At 40.2% G+C, this 23,639-nt stretch overlaps 1 protein-coding gene across 6 annotated transcripts in view; it reads left to right on the top strand.

The window, feature by feature from the left end:
- The window catches only part of nf1a (neurofibromin 1a), a 261,284-nt gene that overhangs the window by 199,886 nt on the left and 37,759 nt on the right, over positions 1–23,639 (top strand). For all 6 annotated transcript variants that reach the window (XM_052035185.1, XM_052035188.1, XM_052035186.1 and 3 more), the window contains 9 exons: positions 541–743; positions 1,289–1,482; positions 3,166–3,306; positions 4,167–4,446; positions 12,106–12,320; positions 14,076–14,137; positions 15,604–15,718; positions 22,807–22,908; positions 23,484–23,624. In XM_052035185.1, the coding sequence (XP_051891145.1) occupies positions 541–743; positions 1,289–1,482; positions 3,166–3,306; positions 4,167–4,446; positions 12,106–12,320; positions 14,076–14,137; positions 15,604–15,718; positions 22,807–22,908; positions 23,484–23,624 (1,453 nt within the window). The remainder of the gene's footprint in view (positions 1–540; positions 744–1,288; positions 1,483–3,165; positions 3,307–4,166; positions 4,447–12,105; positions 12,321–14,075; positions 14,138–15,603; positions 15,719–22,806; positions 22,909–23,483; positions 23,625–23,639) is intronic.

Raw genomic sequence — 23,639 nt, 5'->3', positions numbered from 1 at the left:
GGAATCTAAGATTCCTATAATTTGTGCCATGTAGCCACAAAGAATAATTGTCGGTGATATTTCTTCAAGTACCTATACAGTGAAGAAGAGTTGAGAAGAAGAAAATGGGAGTCACTTTGCTCAGGGATACAACATTTTCCAAATAGTTTGTGTAGATGTTCCCTTCATTTTCCAATTATCCCAGGTGTCTGATCTGGAGTGAACATAGTTTAGGCTAGGTTGAGAGATGGAAAGTTACCTTATTTCTTTCAATAGTTTTGAGTTACTGCTTGAAAGTATGAGAGACTTATTTTTACTTGTGCAGAGGTGATCTGATCATGCGCAACAGATAAGAGTACCAGCATCTTCCATTGTCATAACCCACCATTCTAAATGGTGAACATTTGTTGTTTTGAATAGGTTACAATAAGATTGATATAGAGTGAATATTCTCAACTGAGGAAAATATGGCTGCAATCGATGTTGAAATGATGTGCACACACAATGTTTTTCTTTAGCACAGTTTTTAAATTTCACATTAATGTTTCTGCTTTTCCTTAGATCGGCTGCCTATAATCTCCTGTGTGCCTTAACATGCACCTTCAATCTGAAAATTGAGGGTCAGTTGCTGGAGACATCTGGACTCTGCATTCCTGCAAACAACACCTTGTTTATTGTCTCCATCAGTAAAACATTGGCAGCAAATGAACCCCACCTGACACTGGAGTTTCTTGAAGAATGCATCTCGGGCTTCAGCAAATCCAGTAAGGACGTTTTTGTTTTGGAAACTGACTGGCTCCTCATTGCAGTTTGAAAACAAGTGGGTGATGGATTGCAATAGGTATTGGACTTCTACGTGAAGGCCAGACTGGTGGAACTTTGATGCTTGAAATACATCCCCTTATTTCTTTTCACCCATTTTCCCCATCTGATTTCTTTGAGAAATTAATTTGAGGATGGCCTGCTCTGAATTTATTGCCAAGTCACAATTCCCATCTGTCAAAATTCAATGTCTTCTGATTGGTCAGGCAAGGTTACAGATTGTACATGGACTTGCTTCATTCTGTAAAGATATTGAGCAAGGTTGGAACATTAAGACTATTATGTTCTTTTCCTCATGGGGACTTTCAGTGCAGGAATTATAACTGAACAGATTATTATCTAAAGCTACGTGTGAACCAACATAAGAACAAGCTGCACAAACTGAATCTACTGCTAAATGCAGAATGAGATGTCATCCTTTGCATTTCATGAAGAAAATGATCAGGATGTAAAGGTTTCCAAATGTAACAGTCTCTTTTTGTTGCAGGTATTGAGTTGAAGCATCTTTGTCTGGAATACATGACACCCTGGTTGTTGAACCTAGTTCGCTTCTGTAAGCACAATGATGACGCCAAACGTCAACGGGTTACTGCCATCCTGGATAAGCTGATCACAATGACAATTAATGAGAAGCAAATGTACCCTTCCATACAGGCAAAAATCTGGGGCAGCCTTGGTCAGGTATCATTGTGATTCTTCTGAAACACCACCAAGTTCACTCATTCACAATATAATCTGACTACATTTGTCGTGACTATCAGAACTCAAATAATAAAATTGCTAGTCTCACAATCCTGTTCTCAGAAGTTTCAGGGTAATGCATAGCTTCCCACCTTTCCTCACTGCACATCCTCCAATCTGGTGATATGTTGGCATGCAGTTTGGCTGCAAAGCCTCATTGCCATGGTCTTCTGCTATCAACTTACTGCATAGAACTAGGCCATTCAGTCCTTCATTTCTGTACCAGCAAAAAATGGAATTTGGGTTGATCTTTCACGTCCCTTGTTCTAAGACCTGCAAGTTACAGCTCTTCAAGTGTTCACCCAGATATCTATTTAAAGTTTCTGACAACAGCCCCTTTTCAGACAGTTCTGGATTCCCACCACTCATTAGGTGAAAATTCTTTTCCTTAAATCCCCTCTAACTCTTCTGCCCGTTAGCTTAAATCTGCCCCCCTGACCTTTCTGCTAAGAGAAATGTACCTTTCAGTTTACCCTTTCTTTGTTATTGGATTGTGGTAGAGTGGTCAAGTGCATCGATTTCACGTGGAGGCACCTTAGTCAGTCTGCTTGTTGTGGAGACAACCCAAGACACTAAGTCATTTTGATAGCAGCTCATAACAGCTGTGGGCCTGTTAGAGAGGCAAGAGGGAAACAGTGGAAGACAGTAGGACAATGAGACGTGAGGAATAAAGAAAAACATTTATACCTTATGTTATTGCAAAGCTGGCGATATTGGTAAGATTGAAATGGTATTGGTGGACCTATGAAGCACATAAGTCCTTTTGGCAATATGTAGTGACCAGGCAATTCTCATATTAATCAGAGGTTTTTTTTTACAAGATTATTTTAATTGAGCAGAAAGTTATAGAAAGTCAAAAAGGTTAAGGGAGAAAATTAACAGTCCACTGGATGATTGGTCTTGGCTATGTTGCGCATTTAACTTGTATTTATGGATTTGATAGATAAATGCAATTTCCTTCCCTGCCCTATTTCAAAGAAAGTTTCACACTAAAGTCCTTTCACATAGTTCAGAAGTAGGAAAAAATAAATGCGCACAGCTGCCTTCCGATTTGTAATGTTTTTGGAAGGAGAATATGATAATTTGATCTCTTGAGATTGTTTCCAGTCAATCTAAAGATCACAGCTTTTCATCCTCTATGAAAATGTATAAAATAATAATTGTTAAATCAAGACATCAGTAAGCTCGCCACATGTGTTCTCTCTAACTTGCAAGGATCAAGTACTCTGCCTGTGTAAGACACATTAAATCAGAAAAAAATATGAAGCACAAAATAAACCGCACCATAATAATTTATCAGGAGTAATTTGGAGCCAGGTCTCATTAACCCATTATTTCAGCTTTGCAAAATCCAAAGTATTATTTAAGATGCTTGAAATCAAGTTGAAACTTTACCACAATTAAGTTTTGCATTGCCCTTTTGATTTTTAGTTTGATAGTTGTAATTACTCTATAGCCAGATTTGGCCATCAATTTGACACCCAGTTCAAATTCTTCTGGGAGTATACCCATGTTGGTTAAAACTGATTTTGAGGCAATAACGCTATTTACGCCTGTCTCTGGCTTGCGTTAATTTTTCTTTTTATTCTGACTTTTTTTTGTCTTGTCCATTTTTTTCTGTAGATCACAGACCTGCTTGATGTTGTTCTTGATAGTTTCATAAAGACAAGTGCGACAGGTGGCTTGGGCTCTATCAAAGCAGAGGTCATGGCGGACACTGCAGTAGCCCTCGCATCAGGAAATGTGAAACTCGTTTCAAGCAAGGTATTGAACAAGATTGGATTCGTTACTCTTGATATTTTTGTAGATATGCAGATACCAAAGTAAATAGTCTGGTGCAAAAGAACAGACTGCTGGAGGAACTCAGTGGGTCGAGCAGCATCTGTGGTCGCAGAAATGGTTGACATTTTGGGTCTGGACACTGCATCAGGATGTGGAATGTTGACCCAAAATGGTGATCATTTCTATGCTTCCACAGATACTGCTTGATCTGCCGGTTCCTCCAGTAGTATGTTTTTTTTTCGTCCTGATTCCAGCATCTGCAATCCTTTGTGTCTGAATAGTCTAGTGGGTGAAGGATAAAACAGAAAGCCATGCAAATCAGAGGTCATGGATTTCTCTCCTGTCTCTTGTTGGTATCTTGTAGAGCAGTTGAAGTGCAAACATCATTGGACTCAAAAGGGCAAATGACTCTGGCTTTATTTTTGCATTAATCTCAAGACCCTCACTGGAACATGAGCACAGATGTATGCAAGGACCCTATCTCTGCATTTTCTAATAGTCATATGACACTCACTGTCTAAGGTGGCAATTGATAAATGACCATTTAACTAACATAATGGAAATCCTCCACCAACCAAAGAATTCCCACCTTGATGTGACAAAATCACTTTAGCCAAGTGATTGCAGATTTGGGATTCACATTACAAATAGGAGTTGATTTTTGACAAAACATGAGTTTGGGGTTTGCTGAAACTTTTCCCATAGTATTTATGGCAACACTGAGGCTGCCTGATGATGATCACCATCTTGGTTTAAGCATCTAGCTATTTATCTAACTTGTGCAAAACAGTGTACTAAGATGTTCAGCTTGCTCAATGTATGACCTTGTTCTTCTCTTGCAGGTGATTGGAAGAATGTGCAAAATAATTGATAAGACCTGCCTATCTCCAACTCCCACACTCGAACAGCACCTGATGTGGGACGACATTGCCATCCTTGCTCGATACATGCTGATGTTGTCTTTCAACAATTCACTCGATGTGGCTGCGCATCTCCCTTACCTCTTCCACGTGGTTACTCTGTTGGTGGCCACAGGCCCTCTGTCCCTCAGGGCTTCCACCCACGGTTTGGTCATCAACATTATTCACTCACTCTGCACTTGTTCCCAACTTAATTTCAGTGGTAAGCTGCAGAGATCTGACCTTTCTGCCTTAGTGCGTGAAAATATGAAGGAATTTTGGACTTTGTTTTAAATTCTACTTTGCAATTTTTTAATGAATACTTCACCAGATTTAATTTCCCTCAATGTGAATTTTTGTTATTGCAAAGCAAAATGTTTTGAAATCAGTTTGTTATGTTGGAGGGAGTGTGGGAGACATAGTTCTTCCTTTCTTATGCTTCTGAATCTTATCAGTACCATTCCTTTCCAATTAATTGCACTTCCTGCTTTTTCACTGAGTCTCCAGTGAAATGCCTGTATTCAGTGCACTGTGAGTTTGATGTTAATTAATTGTGTATCGCTGCTCCTCAGGGAACCCAACAACACCTGCATGAAACGTTCAGGTTGTAGTAAATGCCACAGCATTGAAGCAGTCCTACCACAGTCACAACTGTGGCTATTGTACATTATCCATCCTTTCCCTTTCTGCTACAAGCTTCCTTATGATCGTCCTCCATTTTCTTTTGGCTTCTCTTCTCTTCTCCACTCACTGCCCTACCCTTATTTGTTTCGACTTCTACCCATTAGGTCATTGATGGAGAAGCTCTGACTACCCTTCTTTCTCCTGAGTTCCCAAGGGATTGGACCCACTTTCTTTTAATCATCAATATCCTGCCGTAGAGACATAGATTTATACAGCACAGAAAAGGGCCCTTTGGTCCACCCATACTGACCTTTTTGCCCATCCACACTACTCCCATTTTCTTGCATTAGATCTGTATCCTCTATGCCTTGCCTATTTAAGTGCTTTTCTAAGTTTCTCTTATCTATAATCAATGTATCTGACTCCACCACTTCCTATGGCAGCGAGTTCCAGATGTCAACCACGTTGTGTGGAGAGAGAAAAAGTCTTTCCCCTTAAATCTTCTTTTAACTCCTCCTCCTTGTCTTAAGCCTATGCTCTCCTGTTTCTTGTTACCCCTACCATGGGGAAAATATTCTGACTATATACCTTTTTTATGCCTCTTGCAATTTTATATACCTCTGTTAGGTCACCACTCAGCCTCTTTTGCTCCAGAGAAAACAAGTCCAGTTTATCCAATCTCTCCCTGTAACTAAAGTCCTCCAATCCAGGCAATATCCTGGTGAATCCCCTCTGCGCTCTCCAGCGCAACTGCATCCTTCCTTTAATGTGGTGACCAGAACTGCGCAGTCCAAGTGTGGTCTAATCAGTATTTTTAAAATTTGCAGCATAACATCCAGCTTTTATATTCAATGCTCCTTTACCCCTACTCACAACAGGTTTTGTCATTCCTCCACAGCTTTTGATCTGATATCTGTGTTGACCCTGTGTTGTTACTCTGTCGTCTGTTAGCCACAATTTCCTCCTGTACGACCAAATCTATGGTCTAAGCCCTGCTGTAAACACCAACCCCAGTCACCGTCTTAAACTAAAACACATACTTCAGTCTCGACATTCTGCTCAAGCCGGAGATGAGAATCAGGCCTCATCACAAAAATGTCCTCTCTCACACTTAAACTTGCCTCTTTATATGCTTCTCCCTATACTTAAATCCTCTTTGTCATTTTCAGATTTGACATTTTTTTTTGTTCTGACTTCCACCCTTCAAAAACTGTCAGTTCATCCAAAATTGACCACAAATTTTCATGCTCTTGTTTACTGTCATGGGGGCTACACCCTCTTTTCTGGGCGGCTCCCAAGATCATCACCGCTCCATTTCCTGTTTTGAGACCTCACCTATTGAAGTTTCTGATTTTGCACTTGCACAGCATCCTTTTTTTTCCTTTTATGCTACTGAGAAGCTGCTTGGGTCTATTTTTGTTACTGAAGGTAATTAATAAATGCAAGCTTTTTAAACTGAAAGGCAAGGGTGACAGATCTGGAATTTTTCCCTTACAATATTGCACTTATTACAAGTAGCATTATATAAATGAATCAAAATCCACTGACTTCGGTGCATCACAATGAAACAAGTATAGCTCTGCTACTTGCATTTGTTCTTCCAAGATCAGTTTAGACGTTCAGGATATTTTTTGAAATGTTGACTCGTATTTACTTTTGGAATATGTTGGTCGATCTGATGGAGGGTTACTGAACTTCACTAAGACTAAGCTGGTTGCATAACAGATGAGAAATGATTGCAACATTTACTGTATCTTCCAGCTAAAAGGAGCTTTCAAAATTGTTGCAATTTGGGCTGACAAAATTTTCAATGAAATATTTTGAAGGTCCCTGTACTACTTGACTATTCAGAATATGTGAATTAAACTGTACAATCTGTTTCTACCATGACAGTTTAAATGTCTGCACACTGGCATGTTCACCTCTGAAAACAAACAGCAAAGATTTCTCTCTAGGTCTTGTGTGTATAACATAGATCCTTAAATAGAGTAAACAAAATGATAAATGATGTAAAAAAGATAAGCTGAATAAATGGCTTGTATTCTCTTGAGCTTTAAAGATGGGAGAGGAATCTAATTTTGATATTTAAAATTAGATTGATATTCAGAAGGATTAATGTAGAAGAGCCTGCTCATTGGGAATCCAAAACAAGGGGATATCGTAAAGTTAGCGCTGGGTCATTTATGTATGAAGTCAGGGAGCTCATTTTCATAAGAATATAGTAAGAACACAAGAATTAGGAACAGGAGTAGGCCATCTGGTACTTCAAGCCAGTTCCACCATTCATCACGATCGTGACTGATCTCCTCTACTCCATTTTCCTGTACTATCCCCATATTCCTTGATTTGGTTAATATCCAGAAATCTGTTTTGAGCGAACTGGTTTTGTTAGGGGAAGGTTCTATTTGGCCAATTTGACTGAATTTTTCAAAGAGGTAACAGAATGTATTGACGAGGGCAGTGTGGTTGATGTAGTCTATGTAGACTGCAATAAAGCCTGTGACAGGGTCTCACAAGGGAGACTGGTTCAAAAGGTTAGAGCCCATGGGCTACAGGGCACATTGGCAAATTGGATCCAAAATTGGCTTGGTAATAGGATGCCAAGGTTGAGGGATGTTTTTGTGATTTGAAGCCTGTGACTAGTAGTGTACCACAGGATCAGTGCTGGGACCCTTCACTTTTTTTCACGTACATTAAACATTTGAATATGAATATAGGAAGTGTGATCAGTAAATTTGCAGATGACATGAAAATTGGTAGGGTTGTTGATACTCATGAGGATGGTCTTTGGCTACAGGATTATACTGATCAGTTGTTAAGCTGGGCAGAGCAACGGCAGATGTAATTTAGTCCTGATAAGTGTGAAGGGATGCACTTTGAGAGGGCTGTTAAGGGTAGGATGTAGTGAGTAGTAGGGCCTGGATTATTAAGGAACAGAGAGATCTTGATGGACTAGTCCAAGGATCTCTGAAGGAGGCAGCAAAAGTAGATAAGGTGGTGGACAAGAGATATGGGATACTTGCAGCAGAGATATGGTAAGGGGTAAAAGGTTTAGAGGAGATCCAAGGAGAACTTTTTCCACACAGGGTGAGTAGAAGCTGAAACAGACAGCCTGAGTAAGATGGGAGAGCCAGGTTCTCTCTCAGTATTTAAGAAGTATCTGCACCAGCACTTGAATTACAAAAGCATGGAAGACGATGGATCAAGTGCTGGTAATGGCATTATATAGATAGGTTGGCGCATACATGGTGGGTCAAAAGGCCTGTTTCTGTGCTTTTTGACTCAAAGAATGAGGGACCATGGACCTCTGGGTTAGTGAAACCAAGAATTTACCAACCTCTGAATGAAGAAATTCTCAACCCTAAATGGTCCAGCCATTATTCTGAGCCTGTGACACCTGGTTCTCGACTCAACGGTCCTTCCTGCATCCACTCCGTTGAGCCCTGTAGGTTTCAAAGTGATCTCCTTTTGTTCTTCTAAACTCTGGAGCATAGAGGCCTGGTCTACGAAATCTTGCTGTATACGATGAATCAATCTGGTGAATCTTCATTGCATTCCATGCATGGCAAGTGTATCTTTCTTTTAGGTAAGGAGATCTGAACTGTACACCATACTCCAGCTATGGTCTCACCAGGGCCCTATGTAACTGCAGTGAGGCATCTTTATGCCTGTACTTAATCTTATCATAATAAAAGCCAGCATACAATTTCTCCTCATAATTGCTTGCTGCACCTGAAAGTTATCTTTGCATCATCCTCCTACTCACAACCCCACCTCGTTTTAGTTTCATCAACAAGCTTAGAAATATGACACTTAGTCCATGAGGCCAAATTGTTGATGTAGATTATGAATAACTGAAGATCCAAACACTGATCCCTGCAGTAGAGCTAGTCCCTCAATTTATTGACAGAAGGGAAAGGGATCGTGTGGCTTTACTAGCCATTACATATGAATGTCAAATACTGGAGGGTTTAGGTTAAAGATGAGGGGGGGAAAGTTTTTAAAGGAGATGTGTGGGGCAAGTGTTTTTGCACAGAGTGGTGGGTGCCTGGAACACTTTGCCAGAGCTGGTGCTGGAAGCAGATACGATAGTGGCGTTTAAGAGGCTTTTAGATAGATTGATGAATATGCAGGGAATGGAGGGATATAGATCACGTGCAGACAGATGGGATTAGTTTAATTCGGCATCGTGTTTGGCACAGACATTGTGGGCCAAAGGGCCTGTTCTTGTGCTGTACTGTTCTATGTTCTATGAAACCACAATTTCATTTTGCTTTATATGCCTTGATCACTCACTTAGTCTCAGTTCTCAGAAAATGTAATTGAACCAGCATCCATAGCCTGACAACTGAAGAAAGACTGTTTTACAAACAAAAGGCAAAATTTGTTAATAAACAATTCTGAATCCATTCTAGTACATTCCTTCCCACCCCACAATTCCAAGTGCCCTAATTTTGTGGATCAACCTTCTGCATGGGACCTTATTGAAACCCTTCTGTAAAGGTTTTGTATGCCACATCCACTTGTTCACTCTTATGTATTCTGCTAGTCACATCTTCATAGACCTCCAGTTGACCAGTCAAGCATGATATTCCTTTCATAAATCCATAATAACTCTATTCAGTTCTATTATTTGTTTTCTAGATGTTCTGCTATTACATCCTTGCACTTCCCAGCATTTTCTCAACTAATGTTCGGCTTATGAGCTAATAGTTCCTGTATTCTCTGTCCCTCCCTGCTAGTATGAAGGCATTGAAATATTTCAGAAAGCTTACAGAATTGCTTATTGCTAGGAATGTTGAAACTAATGTAAGGAAGTTGTACTTCAGTGAAATAGGGCATCGGTAAGACTACATATGGAATACTGTCTCATTATTTAAGGAAGGGAGTTAAAACATTGGAAGCAGTACTGAGAGCATCTACTAGATCAGTACCTGAAATGGTTGGGTTATTCTATGAGCAATGGTTGGACAGGCTAGGTTTGTATCCATTGGAGTTAGAAGAATGAGAGGTGGCTTGATTGAAATGTATAAGGGTTATTGACAGGGTGGATGTAGAGAGGAGGTTTTGTCTTGCTGAAGAATCTAGAGATCACTGTATAAAAATGAGGGGCTGTCCATTTAAGACAAAGATGAAGTATTTTTGTTCCTCAGAAGGTCCAGAGTGTTTGGAACATTCTTGCTAAGAGTGATGGAAGCAGAATCTGGAGATTTTTTTAAGGCAGACGAAAGTAGAGACTCAATAAGCAAGGGGATGAAAAATTATTGTGGACGGTCAGTAATGCAGAGATGAGGTTATCAGATCAGCCTCGATCTTATTAAATGGCAGAGCAGACATGAGAGGCAGGATGGGCTGCTACTCCTCCTAATTTGTATGTTCTTAAATAGAAGGGTCACACTTGCTATTCTCCGATCTACAAGAACCACTCTAGAAATGATAGATTTTAAAGATTATAAACAACACATTCGCTGTATCTCTGGTAACCCAAAAAGGGTGGTGGAACGTTTGAGCACTTTTCCCCTAAAGGCTGTGGGTGCTAGTTCAATTCAACTTTGAGAACTGTGACTTGTCTGGCAGTGTGGCACCTGCCCTTGCCAAGCTCTGTTCTGAGCCATCTTTATTCATTCAAGGGATGTGGGCTTTTGAGGCTGAGCCAGTATTTAATTGCCCCTGCGAAGGTGGTGGTGACCGCCCACAATGCTGTTCAGGAGGGTATTCCAAGACCTTGACCCACAACGGTGAGGGCACAGCGATATATTTCCAAGTCAGGATGGCGTATGGCTTGGAGAGCAACTTCCAGATGGTGGTGTTCCTTTACTTTTGCTGCCCTTATCCAAGGTGGGTAGAGGTTGTAGGTTTAGAAGGTGGTGTCTGAGGAGACTAGGTGAGTTGCTGCAGTGGATCCTGTATTCAATAATGTGATAGAGGTAGAAATCTGAAGGGTTCAAAAATGCTATTTCAGGAACAATTAACAATACAATTTTGTACACGTTGGGAATATATGTAAATGATGTGTTTACATGTTTATTATTTAGTTTCGTGCACATTTTAACTTCACAGTTAACTTGATTCCATCCCTGTCACTGTCTCACCAGACTGGTTTTCTGGAATTCAGTCAGGGATCAGCAGAAATTTCCTCAACTATGACATGTATCTCTTTTCTCCTCAAGACAGGATATTGGGGCATGGAGTGAGCTGAACTAGAATTTTGATTGAGTTGAAGTTTATAGGAGCATAAAAAGCAAGAGATTGACCAGATGAGTGCAAGAATTGTTGAATAAAGTCGTGGAGTTGTACAACATAGAAACAGACCCTTCAGCCCACTGTGTCTATGGTGACCATCATGCCTTTCCACACTAATCCCACTTGCCTGCATTAATTACACATCCTTCAATGCCTTGTTCATTCAAGCACCCAGCAAGATGCTGCTTAAATGTTCTTACTGTTCCTGTCTCCACCACCACCTCCGGCAGCTCATTCCAGATACTAACTAATCTCTGTCAAAAATTTACCCCTCAGATCCCTTTAAACCTCCTCCCTCTCACTTTAAACCTATGCCCTATGGTTCTAGACACCTCTACCATGGGAAACAGACTCTGGCTATCTATCCTATCTATGCCTCCTATAATTTTGTCTACCTCTATCATACCACTTCTTGGCATCCTTTGCTCCAGGGAAAACAGACACAGCCTATCCAATCTCTCCATATAACTCAAGCCCTCCAATCCCGGCAACATGCTTGTAAGTCTTTTCTGCACCTTCTCTAGCTTAATCACATCCTTCCAGTAGTGGGGCAACCAGAACTGCACACAATCCTCCAAATGCAGCCTGACCAACATTTTGTACAATTGTAACGTGACGTCCCAACTCTTGTACTCAGTGCCTCAGCCAATGAAGGCAGGCCTGCCATACAATGGAGTTACAATGAAGGTTACTGAGCCATGGTGTTGGGGTGAGGTTGTGGGGATAAAACTGGACTATATTTTCTGTTGAAGGGTTACAAAGTGATCTTCTGCAAATGAAATGGAAAGTCCCCAAGTTGGTGTTAGTCAGCAGTGAGCATTCAATGATTTGCTCATATTTGCTCTCTACTGATTGCTGGTGTTTAAATTTGACTGGTAATTTAGAATAGATACAGGCACATTAAGCTTACTGACAACTCAGCCGATAACATTTGTACATGTTTAAATATATTTGTTGATGCACATTGGGGTATGCATTAGCTTCTTTAAAACAAGCCTTTTTTCCTTCCCAACAGAAGAGACTAAACAAGTCTTGAGGCTCAGCCTGACTGAGTTTTCATTGCCCAAGTTCTACCTGCTCTTTGGAATCAGCAAAGTCAAATCAGCTGCTGTGATTGCATTCCGATCCAGCTATCGTGATCGTTCCTTTTCGCCTGGATCCTATGAGAGAGAGACTTTTGCTCTTACCTCCCTAGAAACTGTAACTGAAGCCTTGTTGGAGATAATGGAGGTAGGAGTCACACACGTAATAGATTTGCAAAGTCAGAAATGTAAAACGAGCACATAGTCTTAGTACAAAAGAATTGGGTCTCTCAGCAAAAAAAAATCCAGAAGAGAGACAAGTAGCACATATTATTTAGCTTGCTTAGAGTGGTCATATTTTGAAGCAGTGAATAAATTGTTTTTTTTCATATTGTTCACAAGTAAATATGAGTGAATGTTGGAATTACTCAGGGGAGGTATGCAAGATTTCTGGGACAACATATACTCCCACTTAGCAAGCTTTAGTTTTGCAGTAACAACTTCCTTCCACCACCACTCCTCAATACACATCCTCTCCACAGTGGATGTAATCTAGTCAGCCCACTACCAAAAGGAACAAAGCTCTTTCAGATGGTAAGAAGGAAAAGGAATGGTAAAAATGAAACACCAGTAAATTTAAACTGGGCCCCATTTAATTGGTAATTGGTTTATTATTGTCACATGTATTGAGATACAGTGAAAAATTTTGTTTTGCATGCCATCCATACAGATCATTTCATCACATCAGTACATTGAGGTAGTAGAAGGGAAATGCATTAACAGAATACAGAATATAGCGTTACAGTTACAGAGTGCAGTGCAGGTCGACAAACAAGGTGCAAAGGCTTTATTGCATAAGAGCTTCATTCAAGAGTTTAATAATAGTGGGATTAGCCTGGTGGTGCATGTTTTCAAGCTTTTGTATCTTTTGCCTGATGGAAGGAGGTAGAAGAGGGAATGACCAGGGTGGGAGGGGCCTTTGATTATGTTGGCTGCTTTCCCCGAGGCAGCAGGAAGTGTAGACAGAGTCCCTGGAGGGGAGGCTGGTTTTCATGATGGACTGAGCTGTGTCCACTATGACATTTTTGTTCACTTCAAATGACACCCCAAAGGAAAGAGAACCCCAAAGCCATTTCTTTTGTCACATTGATACATCTGCTACAGTATTTCTTGATTGCAATTTTATGAAATACATACTGAAATAGTTACTTGTACCCTGTAATCAGTAATTTTCAAATTATGAAGTTATTTCCTCATTGCTGGAAGTTGTGCAATTGGATGTCAGCTAAGGAGCAAAACAACTTTATGTGCCAATTTCTGTGTTCCTTGTGTTTCCAGCTGCATTGTGTGTCAGATATTATTAACTAGGGTTATTGTGTGAATGAAGAAAGTAAATCAAGGTGAATAATTGGTGCCACTTTATTCACTGATTTGTGCGTCGCCCATCATTCAAGATATTGAGTATTAAACGTTGCCAGCTGCCAGTTTATGCATTAAGAGTTCAGTAGGAATGCAGGTTTCACCCGTGACCTCTTGCAGTCTGTGGAAGTGAGGTGTATATTTGAGAACTTGGTGCTGATGATGGATGCCCTCTTGGCATTGGTTAACTAAATGTGCACTTTTAGAATTCTCCCAGTTTAATGAAGCTTAACAGGGAAAGTTGTTACCTGATACAAATTTTTTTTTTATCTCTATCTGGGAGAATTTCATTGTACTGGAAGTAATAATTATCATTGAAATAAAAACAGAAAGCAATAAATATTCGGCCAGTCTTGCGACATCTTGTGGAGAGAGAAACAGTTTCACATCGAGTCATCACCCTTGAAATGTTAACTGTGTTTTTCTTCCCACAGATGCTGGCTCTCCTGAGTCCTTCCAGCACTTTTTCTTTCTGTTTCAGGTTGCCAGCATAGGCAATTTTTTTGCTTTTATATTACCATAATAACCCATGTTTTTTTTTCAGGCCTGTATGAGGGATATACCTACCTGCAAGTGGCTGGACCAGTGGACAGAGTTAGCACAAAAGTAGGTGTTGTTAAGCTGCACTTTATTCACAAAGAATTGCTTATATTTTCTCTGCTTTCTGTCTTTCAATTTCTATAAGTTTCTGTTTTCAACTCCTTGCCAAACCTGCCTGCCTCACCAGACCACGTGTCTTTTGTCCTGTGGGATTAGGAAGTCAGACCTTTATCGAGACCTCTTCTAAACAGGCTGCAAGGAAGATTGAAGGTTAAACTCCTTCACGTTTTCATTATTGACTCAGATTCTGAAATGATCAGGGCAAAGGGATAAAACATATGACACCACTTTGTGATGTTCTCCTAGCCTGCAACGTACTGCCTCTAAATTTAAACAACCAAGGACTTCATACCATTCGTGTGATCAGAGCTAATGTTACTTCTAATTGTCGTCACTGATGATCCCTCAGTTGAAGGATGATCTGCACCACAGGTTTATATCTGGATCCTGAGATCTCAGAATCCAATCCTGGAATCACAAACCTGTTCCTAGAAGGTACAGGAGCTTCCTCCCTGGTCATCTGCCTGCCAGCATTGGGTTCTTTCCCTCCTGTCTCCCTCCCCACGTTGGAGAGCAGAATGCTTCTCTTTGAAGCAGACCTGTGCCTGATAGAGAATGTGGCATTATTGAGACTTAATGGATGGTTTGCTTGTGATATCTACATTTGATATACTGAGATACATTTTAGTGTTACTTGTGATGACCACAGATCCCTGTCCGTGGTTGAGCTGGGAGTTGAGAGCATGCTTGGGGAGACGAGAATCTGACTTCCATGTTCCATGTTTGGCCCAGTTGAGGAATATGACCTCAATGCTAGCATTGGCTTGTAATATGCATCCTTCTCAATGTGCGAAGCTGCATTGCCAGTGTTTATGCATTTTTGTAATTAGTACAATAAAAATCTGGCTAGCCATTCAAGCTTCCTGGCTTTTCCAAGTTCTACATTGAGCTGAAAGGGGTTATGATAAAAGTGTATTTTTACTGTAAAAGAAAGGAATGTGAAAAGCTAATCATCACGTCTAATTTGGCTTGAGGGGAATACTGTTTAAAAAGTGTAAGCCTCTGCTGTATTCCTATAAGGTCTCAGAGATAAACATTGGCACCAGAAGAGGTGGCTTCATCGCACAATCTTATATCTACAGACAAGCCTTGCATTCTAGCCTTGTCCTGCAGTCCAAGGATTGCTTCTGCAGCAGCAGTCAGGGATACAATGGGAGATGGGGAAGAATGGGTGATTTTATTTTTCTCCTAGCCTGTAGTTGGGTGGATCAGTTGTTCCCTTTTACTGCCACCTTGGGCAAAGAGACTAACTCAAACCCCAACTGAGTATTGAACCAGATATTGTGAGTTTAAATACATGTCCAAAGACCTTTGGTGTGCATTTGCTGCTTCTGTTCCATTTACTATGGATACATTGCCTGATATCGTTGCAACTTTTGTCTCATTCTTTTTTAAATTGTTGTTCTACATAGATTTGCATTCCAGTATAACCCATCTCTTCAGCCGAGAGCTCTTGTTGTCTTTGGCTGTATCAGTAAGCGAGTAACTCATGGGCAGATTAAGCAGATCATTCGCATCCTAAGCAAGGTGAGTGCAAAACAGTTTTTGTACTGCTGTCTTAACATTGCCTTTTAAATTCCATTTTATAAAGCTATATTCTAGTCAGTAAGAAATACAAGCTTATATTTAATAACCATGTACTACAAAACTTAAGGGGTTGATTCAAAAATTTAAAAATCTGGACTAATATAATTTAGTATGATTTGTATACTTGCATTCTCCTTAAGATTGAACTATTGTTTGTTTTTAGATTACATTGGAGTTTGACTTGTGATTAGGTCAACGTGTGCCTGTTCTGCACCAAGCATGTTATCACATGGATGGTGAGAAGCTGGCCTTAAGTTAACTCACTAATGTTCTCTTGACTTGGTAAATTATAGCCTTTGGCAAAAAGAAGAATTTTCTTTATGACCCTACAAGATATTAAGTGCATTGATATAGAATATATTTATAATTCTGTTGTTGCTAACGTGCAGAGGCCAATATCTCTGTGTGCAGGGCTGTTGCATTATGGTGAAGGGGTCTTGTAGTTACTGTACAGAGTTCCAGTTCCACTGCAGCAACTTGTAAAACCAAATTAAATAAATCTGCAATTTTGGGCCGACAGTAGAAAAGTATGCACGTGAAAACTGCCAAATCCGAGCTGGTTCACTGATATGCTGTCCACAGCCTTCACTTAGTTCTGTGTTTGACTCACTGTTCTCTAGTGGCTTCCTTTGCCATTCAGTCGAGTGTCCCCTATCATGGTTGTCCAAGTCTGGATATCAAATAAGTTAGTGAAGTAGTTTATGTCAAAATACAGGTTTGCTTTGAGCAGAAATATATGTTTGAAGGTCCAGAACACACACAAAGGAGCTTTTATTTTAAACTCTTCTGCAGCATATCGATCACTAGCCAGACCTATAGATTCTCCATTGCACGTAGCAGAAATAATAGTCCCTGATGTGTTCAGCCTTTCCTATGCACCTTGAAAGCAAGCAGAAAGCAAAAGGAAATGCTGACCTTGACAAGGTCATATCAGTACTGCTTTAGTGATAGGAGAACCGATGCTATGTTGGACTGGAACTGTTTTGTTACACCAGCGAATACTTATTCCCGCATGCTCCCCACACGCATTCTTTCTGGTAAAGGCATCTTACAAGCAGTCCGTACTTCTCCACCTTGCACATGCAGTAAGAACGATTTGTTTCTGTTCTGTTGGCAGAGCAGGAGGTAGTTATGGGAGTACTTTGTCCCTGTCACCAATGGCTTACATTAATCTGCAATGTCTGATAGTTCTGGAACTCTAACAAGCCTGGGCTGCATGGTGTTGAGGAAGGTAAAGTGGGAGGATGATGGGGAAAATTCAGCATGAAGCCGAAACTATTGTATTCGGAGGAGGCTTTGCATTGAGAACAGCTTGTTGCTTTTCTGACAATCACTCTTAAACTGTAATTTGGTTTTGCACCTACCTGACAGACACTTGAAGGCTGCATTAAAAAGAACAATGATGAACTCATTCTCTTGTAAAGTCCCATTTGAACACAGCCAATACTTTGTGCCTTTGTTAGGAAAATCATCTCTCTTTTAGGAGTTTGATGCTCCTGAACAAATAAGATGCAAAATTCCTCTGAAGCAGTCAGTTTAAATACAAATTACCTCTTTACTTGCATGAACATTTTCCACTAAAATTGACAGGTTAGATCTAACTCACCTGTAATCCCTTTTGAGGAACTGTACTCCGAAACGACTGCGCACCTTGCTGCCTTATGCGCAGATTATCTTTGAAATTAGATGGCAGACAGGGTTGTCTTTTGCTCATGATCCTCTCCAACCAGTTGGCAGAATGTAACTGTGCTATTTTGTGCATCAAAATGTATACATTTGCTACTCCATGTGATAAATGTCATCACCCAGGGGAGGCAAAAAGTCAAACCAGATTTGGATGCCATGCTGGTTAGGGATAAAAATACCTTGTTAATTCTTCCTTAATCCTAGAATTTGTTTCCTAGTTTCTTCCTTGAAAGAACAAGGAAATTAACAATTGAATCAATTACTCAACTCAAAAGAATGAAAATCAGTTTGAGAGGTTAACGAATGAATCTGTTTAAGGTGTGCATTTAATAGAGTAATATAGCAAAGGTAACCTTTATTGTGTCAGCTAACTCCAAACATCCTAAAAGATCTTTGTGATTTGGTTTCAATTTTAACTATCTGGTGCATTAGAATAAAAGTGTAGATGCTTTGTGGACTAGTTGAAGTTACTCAGGTATGACACTAAGCTTCATTGTCATTTGGTAATGGTTCCAAGGTAACATGGACCAGTTTGCAAAGCAAACTGGGTTAAAGTTGACACATGACACCAAAGAGTAGGAGGGCGGTCATCTGGTTGGACCACAATTTATCTATTGTACTCTGTTCTGGTCAGCACAGTTTAGGAAGTACAATGAGATCAGGGCAGGTAAAGAATGAATTTCTTGGAATGGTTCCAGGGATGAGCAATTTCTTGAGTAGCATGGATTTGGAGCAGAGAAAGCGGGGAGGAGATTTTATAGGGATACACAAGATCACAATGGATTTAGATACAAGGTAAATGCAGAGAAGCTGTTTCCATTGATGGATGTTGGAGAATAGGGGGTGGGGACAGAGTTAAAGTGATAGGCAAAATGGTGATATGGGCAGAGTAATGACCGATGGAGTTTAATTCGGGTAAGTGTGAGGTGTTGCAGTTTGGGAGGTCAAACGTAAGGGAAAAGTGTACAGTTAATGGCAGGACACTTGATAGCATTGATGTGCAAAGGGATCTTGTGGTTCAAGTCTGTAGCTCCCTGAAAGTGGTCATGCAAGTAGATATGGTGGTAAAGAAGGTGTATGGCATGCTTGGTCAGGCATTGAGTATAAGAGTAAGGAGGTCATGTTGCAGCTTTTTAAAACTTTGGTTAGGCTGAATTCGGAGTATGATGTGCAATTCTGGCTGCCCCATTACAGGAAGGATGTGGAGGTTTTGGAAGGGGTACAGAAGAGGTTTACCAGGATGCTGCCTGGATTAGAGGGTATGAGCCGTAAGGAGAGGTTGGGTAAACTTGGGTTGTTTACTCTGGAGTGGCAGAGGCTGAGAGGAGACCTGTTAGAAGTTTATAAAGTTATGGGAGGCATTGATAGGCTAGGCCGTCAGAATCTTTTTCCCAGGGCAAAAATGTCAAATACTTGAGGACATGCATTTAAGATGAGCAGGGGAAGGTTTAAAGGAAATGTGCAGATAAGTTTTTTTTGAGTGGTAGGTGCCTGGAACGGGCTGCAAGGGGTAGTGGTGGAAGCAGATATGGTAGTGGTGTTTAAGAGGCTTTTAGATAGGCACATGAATGTGGAGGGGTACAGATCATCAAGAGATTTAGTTTAATTTGACATCATGGTCGGCACAGACATTGTGGGCCGAAGGGCCTGTTCCTGTGCTGTACTGTTCTACGTTCTATATTCCAAAAGGTACAGGATGGATATAACAAGAAACTTTCTTAAGCTGAGAGTAGTTGTGATCTGAAGGTTGCTGAAACTCAAGTGAATCTGGACTTCAAATGGGAATTGGAATGAAACTAAGTTGTTGGGCTTTGGGAACCAATGGGATTGTTCAACAAGATGCTGGCAGACCTGATTATTGAATGGTTTCCTGTGCTGTTATGATTTGTTTGAGATGCATCCTAAACTAGTGCAGGCTATGCAGGTATTCTTGGTGTGCCTGAGGAACATTACATTTGTTTCCTTTCATAAGCTGCTGATGCTGTATGACCTTGGGATAAGTACCATGTTTAATTAATAGCCCTTAAATTATGAAAGGATTGTCATGCATACCTTTTAAACATTTTTGAGCTGGACCAGCTCACGGTTTCTTATGGCCAAGTCACCAAACAAATGGGAGTATCTTCAGACAATCTGTTATCAAGTTAAGAGTCAAAGTTGAGCTGATTGTTACCGAGCATCACTGGCAATTTAGTTTTCTGTCATCAAAGGAATATTTGCTTTTTTTTTACCGTCAGTTCTTCATTTGCAAGTAAGGGGATATGAGCCTTGAAGCTATTTGTGTACTATTGCGGCTCGTTGAACAATGATATTCTGTGTTGAATTTTGAGTCATCGGCTTTTTATTTCTTTGGATCCTGCTACTGATTGTTACATAAAAATATTTGTTCATTGGTTCTATCTGTAACCACATAAATAATCTTTCTTCCTGTAGCAAATTTAATTTTTTTCACTAAGTAAATAAAGCCTATATGCCAGGAGAAACAAAGTCTCGTACTTCAAACACTTGCAATCCTTGATAAGCTGCTCGGTCTGTTGTGAAGGAACTGAAATTGCCTCCCAAGTAAATGAGCAGTTTTATTATTTTTGACTATCCTTTATTCCAAATTAGAACCTCCAAATTTAGTATTGTTTCTGAAAGATTAAAACTGTGGGCGGCATGGTGGAGCAGCAAGTAGAGCCGCTGCCTCATAGCACCAGAGGCCAGGTTCAGTCCTGACCTCTGGTGCTATCTGTGTGAAGTTTGTATGTTCTCCCAGTGACTGTATGGGTTTCCTCCCACATCCCAAAGAATTGCAGCTGGTAGGTTAATTGGCTATTATAAATTTCCCCTAGTATGTAGGTGAGTGGCAGGGTCTGGGGGGAGATAGAATGTGGGCAGAATAGAAAAAAATGGGATTATTGTAGGATTAGTGTAAATGGGTGGTTGATGATTGGTATTGATTTATTATTGTCACATGTACTGAGATACAGTGCAAAGCTTTTGTTTTGCATGCCATCGAGCCAGATCATGCCATACATAATTACATTGAGATAGTAATAAGAAAACAGAATGCAGAGTATAGTGTTGCAGTTACAGAGGAAGTGCAGTGAGTAGCCTTCACGAGGGCCATGTTGGGTACATTTCATCACCTTTTCTCTGGGGTCTTCTGCGTCATGTCTCTGTGCGTACATCGCATGTTCAGCCTCTGACTAAAGCCAAGGAGTTCAGCCCCATCAGTTATTTTATCCATTAGTTTCTCTTTCCTCAGATGCCCCATCCAGCTGAGAGAGATTGCAGCAACTTCTCTATTCTATCTGACGTGAGCTTCCAACCTTTTATCCGCAGACTTTACAATTTTAAAGGTGCTCTACCAATGCAGTTTGCTGTCATCTCTGCTCTGGCTTATCTGCATAAATGCCTGTTGCTGCTGTTGACATTTCAGGATTCACTTTGCTGACATTCCTCACTGTATACATGATATCCCATACTGCTTGCTTCTCAAACTAAGGCCGAACAACTTTCATTACTCTTTCTGTTCCTTCGCTGGTTTCAAAATTCTTTTACTTATCTGAGATCTTCATGGTTTGTTTCCTCTTATTACAATTTAACACCAGTTTTCCTGCTCATCCCTGCTTGACTCTGCTGCTTAATTTTTCCTACCTCACAACTCTGTGACAAACCTTCAACCATCATTTACTGCACTCTTCCTTCTTTTTTCCATTACTACATTCCACTGCAATTTTAAAGGCTTCCTCAAAACCATTTCAGTCCCTTTTGTCACTTCACCTAATGCTACTTTTCCAATATAAATTTTAATTACATTCTTTCTATTTGAAGGGGATGTATAAATGCAAGAAGTTGTTTTTGATGAAGCTTGTATATCGCAATCAGTGGCAATCAGCATCAGATAATTGGCCATTTACAGGAACAGAAGTATGACAGGATGTTTGCCTTTTACTTTATTTCAGAATTTGCAGAATCTGTAAACAAAGACCAAGTCTTGGCAACCAGAATTGAATTCAGTGGTTTTGGTTCTAAGAAATCAGATGTGGAAACAAAGAGCTTGAATTTGGTGTTATTGCATTGCAAATATAATTAATAAATAGGATATGCCCTTTAGTGTAATAAATAGTCTGTGCCCTTCAATGTACTTCAGGACTTGTGGAATCTGAAAAACAATGAGCAAGTCTTGGCTAAGAATAGAATTCAGTAGTTCATTAGAGCTGACTATCAGAGTCTGAAATCCCAAACCTTTTCATGTTTTTCATGGATTTCTAGAGATGGTTAATGACCCAAAACATGAAATACCTCATGAATGAGTCATCAGCCAGTTGCTTCCAGTGGAGGGCTGGGCTTTCATCCTGCGACAGACCTGCACCAAATATCATCATCTGATCGAATATGATTATCTATTCCACCTCTTAATAATGCCCTATTATCATAGCAATTTAAATTAAATTTTTTTTAAATTTTATTTACAGCATGGTAACAGGCCCTTCCGGCCCAATGAGTCCACGTCGCCCATTTTAAACCCAAATTGACCTACCCGTACGTCTTTGAAATGTGGGAGGAAACCGGAGCACCCGGAGGAAACCCACGCAGACACGGGAGAACGTACAAACTCCTTACAGACAGCGACGGGAATCGAACCCCGATCGCTGACGCTGTAATAGCGTCGCGCTGCCCGCTACGCTACCATGCCATTTGAAGGGGCAGATTGGATTCCAGAACTCGTTCCCTTCAAAACTTGCCAAACTCTGAAGTCATTTCTTTGTACTCTTACAAATAGAAACACAACATGCTGTAACTCTTGCTAAATTGAAATTTCTGTGAAAATTGATTGTTAATGACAAATCCATCTTGAGCATTAAAGATGTTTTGGAGCCAAGTCAAACTTTTTGAAGAGGCTAAGAGCTGATTGAAGTCTGACTTGAATGAACTTGCTTAAATAGTCCATGTTCCTGAGCCAAGGGTACTAAATTGAGAATATAGTATTTGATTATTTTTAGACTGGTAATCAGTGATTTCTGAGACAGGAGCAAATGCTTTATGAGTTGTTAGTAAATGTTTGAGGAAAAATTCTAATCGGCATGGTGTCACCCTGTGGAGTTTTTAGTTTGTCATTGTGGTGATGATCTTTCAACCATTGTCATCTAAAAGTCTCAGTAACATTTTGTTTATGTTGTCTTATTGTTGCTTGTTCCCAGCAGAGAAAAGAGTCTGGCAATGATACCCAGACTCTAAGGACTTGGAGGTGGAATGTAAATTCTCCAATGCTCAACTTGGTGAAGACTTGAAAAAATCAAATATTCACAATGAAAAATGTATAACTAACCAAAGTGTTCTCCATATATGCACAGGGTCTGGAGAGTTGCCTGAAAGGTCCTGATAACCACAACAGCCAAGTTTTGATAGAAGCTACCGTCATAGCATTGACCAAGCTTCAGCCACTGCTCAATAAGGTAAGGGCAGAAAATGAGAAAATAAGTTTCCAAAGTAAAACTTTTTTCACTAACAACAGCTTTCACTTTCTGAAACAAACAGAAAAATAACTGACTATATTTTAATCAAATCAATGCATCATTGCCTTTCAAAAACAAAATCACTTCCAATTAATGGATCAGAGGGTAACAGTCTTGACTTGGAAGTGGAAGATTGTGGGTTCAAGTTCCATTCCAAACATCTAGGTTGACACTTACATGCAGTACTGAAGGGGTGCTGCTTTATCAAAGGGGCAGTCTTTCAGATAAAGTATTAAACAAAACTCTGAGGGGTGTAAAAGGGCATTAGTTTGATTAAGAGCAGCAGAGTTTTTATCGGCAAATCACTTCTTGCCACCCTAGTATGGGTTGAGCTGGATAATATAGTGATCAGTCCATTGAAGGGAAAGAAAAGAAATTTGTCAACTTGAAACAGTTACACCTCTATATCTGTTCATTTTTATTGTATGTTCATCAGTTTGTGTACAAGTATGTAACTAGAGAATTAACACTGTAAAAACCTTTGTTTTCCTGACCATGACCCCTCCCCTTTGAAGGACTCTAACATGCACAAGGCCCTTTTTTGGGTGGCAGTAGCGGTGCTACAGCTAGATGAAGTCAACCTGTACTCAGCCGGCACAGCATTGCTGGAACAAAATCTGCACACGTTGGATAGTCTTAAAGTCTTCAATGACAAGGTATGGGGACGGTAA

This window comes from Pristis pectinata, chromosome 21, assembly GCF_009764475.1.
Source record: "Pristis pectinata isolate sPriPec2 chromosome 21, sPriPec2.1.pri, whole genome shotgun sequence".
NCBI classification, from domain to species: domain Eukaryota; kingdom Metazoa; phylum Chordata; class Chondrichthyes; order Rhinopristiformes; family Pristidae; genus Pristis; species Pristis pectinata.
The sequence above is the reverse complement of the archived record's forward strand: the minus strand, read 5'-3'. Positions and strand labels throughout refer to the sequence as shown.